The following is a 9612-nucleotide window of genomic DNA, read 5'->3' on the forward strand; positions in this document are numbered from 1 at the left end:
TAGATCGTTGACAAAAATTAAATCAATTTTAATCCCACAACAACATTTGGAAAAGTCAAGGGGTGTGACTACTTTCTGAAGGCACTGTACATGAAGTAGCAGTGTGAAATCACTAACACCTGGGAAAAGCATGAACAACCAAAAATCTAATTGGTAGCTTTGCAAAGGGCACTGCTGGGTCATCCACTACTGCATTTCTCAACTGGCAGAGCATTTGGACTGGTGACGCACAAGAGGGAGAGCACACAGGCAGAGAGGCAGTCTCAGCACCATTAGTAGAACAAATATAAAAGAATAGTATACAAAACACCAGTTTTCAATACTTGATATGCCGTTTCATACAATTAAAGGGGAAATCCAATTATTAGCGATGTTTCAGTGATAGGCCCAGAAAAAGCGTCAAGGGTTTCATATTTATCTTACTACAGTTGAAGTCGGAAGTTTACATACACCTTAGCCAAATACATTTTAACTCAGTTTTTCACAATTCCTGACATTTAATCCTAGTAAAAATTCCCTGTCTTAGGTCAGTTAGAAATCACCAATTTATTTTAAGAATGTGAAATGTCAGAATAATAGTAGAGAGAATACATATTTTTCAGCTTTTATTTCTGTCATCACATTCCCAGTGGGTCAGAAGTTTACATACACTCAATTAGTACTTGGTAGCATTGCCTTTAAATTGTTTAACTTGGGTCAAACGTTTCAGGTAGCCTCCACAAGCTTCCCACAATAAATTGGGTGAATTTTGGCCCATTCCTCCTGACAGAGCTGGTGTAACTGAGTCAGGTTTGTCGGCCTCCTTGCTCGCATGCACTTTTTCAGTTCTGCCCACAACCTTTCTATAGGATTGAGGTCAGGGCTTTGTGATGGCCACTCCAATAACTTGACTTTGTTGTCCTTAAGTCATTTTGCCACAACTTTGCTTGCAAGTCTGCTCGGGGTCATTGTCCATTTGGAAGACCCATTTGCGACCAAGCTTTAACTTCCTGACTGATGTCTTGAGATGTTGCTTCAATATAGCCACATAATTTTCCTTCCTCATGATGCCATCTATTTTGTGAAGTGCATCAGTCCCTCCTGCAGCAAAGCACCCCCACAACATGATGCTGCCACCCCCATGCTTCATGGTTGGGATGGTGTTCTTCGGCTTGCAAGCATCCCCCTTTTCCCCCCAAACATAACAATGGTCATTATGGCTAAACAGTTCTATTTTTGTTTCATCAGACCAGAGGACATTTCTCCAAAAAGTACAATCTTTGTCCCCATGTGCAGTTGCAAACCGTAGTCTGGCTTTTTTATGTCGGTTTTGGAGCAGTGGCTTCTTCCTTGCTGAGCGGCCTTTCAGGTTATGTCGATATAGGACTCGTTTTAATGTGGATATAGATACTTTTGTACCGGTTTCCTCCAGCATCTTCACAAGGTCCTTTGCTGTTGTTCTGGGATTGATTTACACTTTTCGCACCAAAGTACGTTCATCTCCAGGAGACAGAACGCCTCTCCTTCCAGAACGGTATGACGGCTGCGTGGTCTCGTGGTGTTTATACTTGCGTACTATTGTTTGTACATATGAACGTGGTACCTTCAGGTGCTTGGAAATTGCTCCCAAGGATGAACCAGACTTGTGGAGGTCTACAATTTTTTTGTTAAGTCTTGGCTGATTTCTTTTGATTTCCCCATGATGTCAAGCAAAGAGGCACTGAGTTTGAAGGTAGGCCTTGAAATACATCCACAGGTACACCTCCAATTGACTCAAATGATGTCAATTAGCCCATCAGAAGCTTCTAAAGCCATGACATAATTTTCTGGAATTTTCCAAGCTGTTTACAGGCCCAGTAAACTTCTGACCCACTGGAATTGTGATGAGGAATTATAAGTGAAATAATCTGTCTGTAAACAATTGTTTGAAAAATGACTTGCCAAAACTATAGTTTGTTAACAAGAAATTTGTGGAGTGGTTGAAAAATGAGTTTTAACTGCATGTGTTCACATGCATATTTTTCATGTCAACATTGATGGCACACAGATCATTTTAGGGTGGTGTGTTAACAAGATCTTCAAATGATAGAACATTCTAAATGATTTAATATGTTCACAATCTAACCAGTGTATAAAACAGTCATAACAATAGTCCTAAAATTTTGTTAAAATCAAAAACACTGAACTGCAACCTTGATCAGTATTGCTTTGACGTCACCCATATCACACAGGTAAAGAGATTAAATCAATTCAAAACACGGTTCAAGAAATACAAAGGAGGGAAGTGTAGCTTGAACTTGTGAGAACCATTGTGAGTAAAAACTATAAAGACAGATGCCTGATGTTTTCTGTATCCTTTCTTAAAATCTTAAATTTACAGGCAAGCAACATTTAACAAATATGGGAAAACAAACCCGAGGATGAGCAGAGGCCAGTTAGTACTTTGTAGAGCACAAAGTTGAGGTGGCCACAACCACATGTTTTGGTCACAGGAGTCAGGGTTGTGTCAACGGGCAATGTTTCCACAGCAACCTCAGCAGGTGTGTGGGACAGCAACAGGCAGGACTATGTGAGTGACAGCGGGGTGTACCATTCCTGAGCCAAGGGATGGGCTGGGGGGGATCAGGCAGGCAGATGAGTTGCCTAGTGCCTACTCCATCTTCTGCTGCAGTTTCTTCTGGAAGCAGACAGGCAGGATAGAGAGTACAGCCAGGACACCTAGCACAATCAGAGAGTTCCAGGACACTGCCTCCCCAGCTGTCGTCAGTTTATACAGAGTTGTACCAGCGTTGATCGCCACGAAGGACGGTGGGGCCACTCCTAACAGTCAGAGATAAGGGAGGAAGTCAGTACTGTATGACAGCCAAGGCATTCCTAGGCGATCACCAAATATTTCTGTAGAAAAGTCAACAAAGGCTTGAGCTCCTTTTTTTATACTGTGTTGAGCTGTTGACGGTAGGTGCACTTAATTCAAAAGCCCTGCGCACTGGGTAAGCAGCGCTCCCATTTTTAACTCTTTTATTTGTCTGAAGAGACAAACTCCGCCTACCCGGCGGACCGGCAAATCTGTGACTAAATTGAGTGCACCTACTGCGCTGCCCAATCGGATGGCTCAAATAACCGTGGCTATAGAGTTCCATGACCCTGGCCACAGCCAGGTATAATAGGCTACTAGCCTACGTAATATTTAATAACTTTTAAAACCATGACTACAGAGACTGTCAACGAATACAGCAAAGAGCTGCTGTTTTTGAGTGAGTTCATGTTTAAATTCAGCACTGTCACTGTTTTTATTCAACACTATTACTAAAAGCTGCTTCTCCGTACTTCTGCTCGGGCTGCAGCTGCAATGAATGAGTAGCCAAGTATCGATAGCACCACGTTTTATTATTATTAGCAGCTTGTCGTGTCGATTTCATATTCAATGAATATTTAACTTTCTCTGGTCATAGGAACAACATGAATTTGTGCATGAGGCAGATGCGGTGCGACTCGAGTTTCACCATCAGGTGGAAGATGGTGTTCCCTCTCTCTGATCAGTCTCACTGGAGAAAAGGAAGGTGAACGCAGGGACCATGAGAGGCGGTTGGGAAAAATCGTTTTTAATGATCAAACAACTCGCAACAAGAGCTCTGACTTTTCGACCTGAAGATCACTGACGTCGTGATTTGACCTCGTTGACCATCAGATGCAGGTACCATCAATCCAGTAAAAAAAAAAAAAAAGCTAATTATTTCAATTCATGTTCCACAGTGCCTCAAAAGTGCTAAACCAACTGATCGGTTTGTTATCAAAGTTTTGAAATATAATATGGTCTGAGATTAACAATATTGGCAGGCCAAGCATATAGTCAATATGCTGTGATAATGTATTCGGCCTACTGCCCAAACCTCATTCCCACAAAACTGTTTGTGTGAGGTTAATGTAAAAAAAAAATGTTTTTTTAATAAGAATCTGAGCTGTAGAGCTCAGCTTTTTAGACTGCGAAAGTGATCTTGACTCAGAAAATGTTGGTGGTCAATCTTTGAGAGATTCAAAAATAGCTCAGCAATAAAGACAATGCAACACTGTCTTCTACTGAGAAGGAAATACTAGATTTTGATATATCTTAGCCTTACCAAAGAAAGTACCAAAGAAGAAGACCCCCAAAGGCACGTTGATGACGGGTGAGGTGATGTTAATGAACCAGTTGGGGAGAAAGGGAGTGATCCTCAGAAATATGATGTAATTGATGAGATGATCTCTGTGCTTGTCTACCTGTAATTGAAAACAGATAGCAGAACCTGTCATTCACAGTAAAGCTTGGAGGCTACTAGCCCCCTACTAAGACTCCACTGTTCTGTGGGTGCAGATAGACATGTGGCTGTTACTAAACTGTTAAAGTTTGCTTGTACTCTCATATCATCAACTTCCTACACTGTTCAAGTACAAAATCGACCCGTTTTTCCTTCCAAAAGGTCTTACCTGCTGGGACCATTTCTGGGCTCTCTCTGTCAGGTATCTGTAGACCACTGGTCGCCCCACTAAATAAGACAGCATGTAGCAGAAGGAAGCCCCCAGGCCAGAGCACTGGAAAACACAGTGACAGAGGGAGTACATTTTGTAAACCGAGTCCGGTTTACAGAGTCAAAGTACATTTTGTAAATGTCACCAGTATTATTAGTTATTGTGTCCATAGTATACTCACCAGGCAGACGAGGAAAAGAGCCAGGGGGAAGGGGTAGAGATAGCCAGACAGGATGCTAAGGAAGATGGATCCAGGGATCGCAAATGTCTGGAGGCTGAGTCAGCAGCATCAAGGAATACAGCTCAAGGGTTGAACACACAGCAGCATGTGCACACACACACACACACACACACTTGTGGATGCAGTCACAAAAATACACGGAACAAAAATATAAAAATGCAAGATGCAACAATTTCTAAGATTTTATGGCCTGAGGAATGTTGTCCCACTCCTTTTCAATGACTGTGTGAAGTTGCTGGATAATGGCAGGAACTGGAACACGCTGTCGTACACTTAAATCCACAGCATCCCAAACCTGCTCAACGGGTGACATATCTGATGAGTATGCATGGCATGGAAGAACTGGCACATTTTCAAATTCCAGGAATTGTGTACAGATTCTTGCAACATGGGGCCGTGCATTATCATGCTGAAACATGAACACTTAGGTGTTCCTTCCCACCTGAGCCATTGACTACAGCTCAGCGTTCAACACCATAGTGCCCACAAAGCTAAGGACTCTGGGACTAAACACCTCCCTCTACAACTGGATCCTGGACTTCCTGACGGGCTGCCCCCAGGTGGTAAGAGTAGGCAATAACACGTCTGCCGCGCTGATCCTTAACACTGGGGCCCCTCAGGGGTGTGTACTTAGTCCCCTCCTGTACTCCCTGTTCACCCACAACTACGTGGCCAAACACGACTCCAACATCATCATTAAGTTTGCTGACGACACAACAGTGGTAGGCCTGATCACCGACAACGATGAGACGTCAGTTGAAGTCAGAGAACTGGAAGTGTGGTGCCAGGACAACAACCTCTCCCTCAATGTGAGCAAGACTAAGGAGCTGATCGTGGACTACAGGAAAAAGCGGGCCGAACAGGCCCCCATTAACATCAACGGGGCTGTAGTGGAGCGGGTCGAGAGTTTCAAGTTCCTTCGTGTCCACATCACCAACGAACTATCAAGGTCCAAGCACACCAAGACAGTCGTGAAGAGGGCACGACAAAACCTTTTTCCCCTCAGGAGACTGAATTGTTTTTGGCATGGGTCCCCAGATCCTCAAAAAGGTTCTACAGGTGTACCATCGAGAGCATCCTGACCGGTTGCATCACTACAGTATGGCAACTGCTCGGCATCTGACCATAAGGCGCTACAGAGGATAGTGCGTATGGCCTAGTACATCACTGGAGCCAAACTTCCTGCCATCCAGGACCTATATAATAGGCGGTGTCAGAGGAAAGACCATAAAATTGTCAAAAACTCCAGCCACCCAAGTTATATATTGATCTCTCTGCTACTGCACGGCAAGCGGTACCGGAGCGCCAAGTCTAGGACCAAAAGGCTCCTCCACAGCTTCTACCCCCAAGCCATAAGACTGCTGAACAATTAATAAAAATCGCCACCGGACTATTTCCTTTTGACAAGCACGCAGATGAGCTTCCCTGAGACGGTTTCTGACAGTTTGGACAGAAATTCTTCTGTTTTGCAAACCCACCGTTTCATCAGCTATCCGGGTGGCTGGTCTCAGATGATCCCGCATGTGAAGAAGCCAGATTTGGAGGTCCTGGGCTGGCGTGGTTACATGTGGTCTGCGGTTGTGTGGGCGGTTGGACGTACTGCCAAATTCTCTAAAATGACATTGGAGGCAGCTTATGGTAGAGAAATTAAACATTCAGTTCTCTGGCAACAGCTCTAGTGGACATTGCTGCAGTCAGCATGCTAATTGCATGCTCCCTCAACTTGAAACATCTGTGGCATTGTGTTGTGTGACAAAACTACACATTTTAGAGTGGCCTTTTATTGTCCCCAGCACAAGGTGCACCTGTGTCATGATAATGCTGTTTAATCAGCTTCTTGATATGCCACACCTGTCAGGTGGATGGATTATCTTGCTTTTTGTGCATATGGAACATTTCTGGGATCTTTTATTTCAGCTCATGAAACCAACACATTACATGATGCGTTTATACTTATGTTCAGTATAGTTAAGACATACTCCACTGTAGTAGTATACAGTGCCAGTTTATTATAGATCTGGCTGCAGGACTAATTTGTAGTCATCTGCCTACTTTCAGCAACATCACAGGCAGATAGAAGTATCAGCTATAAAAGAGGTGGGGGGGGGGGGTCCAGTGGTACCACCTCATATCAAAACATCATCCATATTCAGAGCACATTTATTTTGATGAATATGAATAAACACTACACAGTATGAACTATGAATACAAATGCAGTATCATGGCTGATGTCTTCTACCGCTAGTTTGCTTAACCTCTTTTCCCTTCACTCTCTAGGAACATGTTAATGCATAGTGTCTGTGCTCTGGCCAGTATGTGCTAACAACACAAGGACTGGACCAGCTCACCAGGCCCCAGCCACTGTCTGGGATGTGTTGCCTTGTAGTTTTACTGGTCATGTTGCTGACCTTTACCATGTTGTGGGCAAAGCATTCCTCAGATAGGATATCCTAACATTTATTTACCAGTAAAACTACAAGGCAACACATCACAGACAGTGGCTGGGGCCTGGTCAGCTGGTCCAGTCCTTCTGCTGTTAGCACATACTGGCCAGAGCACAGACACTATGCATTAATATGTGCCAAGACAGTGAAGGGGAAAGAGATTAGGCAAACTAGCAGAGGAAGCAGGGTAGAAGACATCAGGCATGATACTGCATTTGTATTCATAGTTCATACTGTGCAGTGTTAATTCATATTCTTCACAAAATGTGCTCTAAAGATGGATGTTTACATATGATGTGGGACCATAACATGCATCGGACCATGTTTTCCTCCTCTTTTATAGCGGATAATTCTATCTGCCCGTAATGTCTGTCTGAAGTACAATTGACAAAGCTGGAAGAGAGTTTCTATTTCAAATAGCTGTGGGTGGAAAGGAAGTCCTTAGAACCTACTGTACTGATAAGGTTTAACTTGTGTGCACTGCATGTCCATGTCTGCATTAATCTGTCTTCTTCTGTCATAAAATTAGGGAAAATGTACAGCACACTGTGGCTGTTGTAAACACAAGAATTGCCTGAATTAATACTCAAGGATCAAAGCCCACTGTACCCCCACCCCCTACTTCTCCATTCATTATCCAGAGGCAAGCCCATGCCTTTATTATGGCCTTGGTTTGGCTGGCTGCTTTGTTCAAAGGAAATAATGAATGAGAGGGAGACCGAGCGGGCGAGAGCAAGGTAGGGGAGAATAGGGATGATGCAATCAACAGGCCCATCACAGAGTAACAAAAGCCTGTCTTGGTCCGCTTCCCTGTCTTGTCGCTCTCCTCTGCTGACCCACTGGAATACAGAGGGGGCCTCGCAGACTTGATGCATGTTGAAACAGCTAATAAGTATGCATCTCAATCTTCCAAAAGTTGACAACTTTGCAATACACTTACTACCCAAAAGGATACAAGATATAGGTGGTAAAGTAGGCTACTAACACTTGGGTGTAGTAGGTGTCCTTATATTTGGAAAGTACAGTGCCCAAGGCTTTAGCATCATCCATATCTTTGGGGATTTTAATAGTAGCCATCTCATCACTGAAATGAAAAAACGTGGATATCAATTCACCATCACACAATGTGGATAAATAAAAGTGTGTGTGAATCTGTGTGCAAGGGCTTTGACACTTACAGAAAGAGAAATTAAAACGTGACCGTCTTTATTGGAGTGTGTCATACTAGGCTGTCGACAATTTAAATCAAATGATTCTCATCATTAGCTGTGATAATCATTGATAACAGGCTCCTATATAGATGTAATAGGCTGATTTCCGAACAGCCTTTACATGGTGATACTTCCTTTGTTTTCTATTCGACGTCCCAGGTGTCTTCTAAACTCTCTGATTCTCATCATTAGCTGTGATAATCATTGATAACAGGCTCCTATATAGATGTAATAGGCTGATTTCCGAACAGCCTTTACATGGTGATACTTCCTTTGTTTTCTATTCGACGTCCCAGGTGTCTTCTAAACTCTGATGGCTAGTTGCAGGGAAATGTTTGAATTTAGAAAATGCTCCATTATAAAAACAAATCCATTTTTGCTCCATGAAATAATCCAACAATGTATACGCCATATACACACACACACACACACACACACACACACACACACACACACACACACACACACACACACACACATATATATATAGTGGCAAAGAAGGGGATCGAGTGATAAATGGCAGATATATGAGAGCAGAACTAATAAACAGCTCTGCCCCATCACTAAAATGGCCACCCCGATCAGAACTTCAGATCACAAAATGGCAGACTGCCAAAACTACAATTCCCAGAAGCAAGGGGAACCCTCAGAAGGTGGGGCTGTCCCACAGATAAAGGGTCAAGACAAACCAGGAAGAGAGAGAGAAAGGGCTGGAAGGATCTGTGAACCATAGAGAAAGAGATGATATATATCGGCTGGATTTACCGTGTATGAGCTGGACTGTTTGGACTTAACTGTTGGCGTTTGGAACTGGACCTACCGAGAACACAATTCCTGTACCGAACCCTGCTATCCTTGACCTTGCATGTGGCCTGGCTGGACCAGGATGGAGAAACAAACACACAGGTACTGTTCTGTTCGAAAGAACTCTCATTCTGGGGTGATTTTGGTGACAGTTTCCCACTTAATTTGTGACAAACGCTCCTAATCTTGAAGAGATTTGCCACACGTGGTGGAGAATTCAGGCAGGGCTTCTGCCACCATACCTGGCAGGGGACGCTCAAAAAGCGTATTTCGACCTGGAGTTGAAAGATGCACAGGATTATGATGAACTAAAGGGAGAGATTCTGACTAGACTGGGAGTGACCGATACCGTGAGGGCACACCGCTTCCACCAGTGGTCCTACTGATCTGGACAACCCCCCCGAACACAGATGTTCGACTTGACTCA

The 9612-nt window shown here is 43.6% G+C and overlaps 1 protein-coding gene across 1 annotated transcript in view; it reads right to left on the bottom strand.

Moving 5' to 3' along the window:
* Window positions 1–2067: 2067 nt before the first annotated feature.
* Window positions 2068–9612, bottom strand: part of LOC115203253 (transmembrane protein 41B) — a 15883-nt gene continuing 8338 nt past the window's right edge. Inside the window, exons 3-7 of the mRNA XM_029767785.1 lie at window positions 8126–8254; window positions 4667–4760; window positions 4444–4548; window positions 4098–4236; window positions 2068–2799 (exon numbers count right to left, since the gene is read on the bottom strand). Of these exons, the coding sequence (XP_029623645.1) occupies window positions 2630–2799; window positions 4098–4236; window positions 4444–4548; window positions 4667–4760; window positions 8126–8254 (637 nt within the window). The 3' untranslated portion in view covers window positions 2068–2629. The remainder of the gene's footprint in view (window positions 2800–4097; window positions 4237–4443; window positions 4549–4666; window positions 4761–8125; window positions 8255–9612) is intronic.

Source organism: Salmo trutta, chromosome 12, assembly GCF_901001165.1.
Source record: "Salmo trutta chromosome 12, fSalTru1.1, whole genome shotgun sequence".
NCBI lineage: Eukaryota > Metazoa > Chordata > Actinopteri > Salmoniformes > Salmonidae > Salmo > Salmo trutta.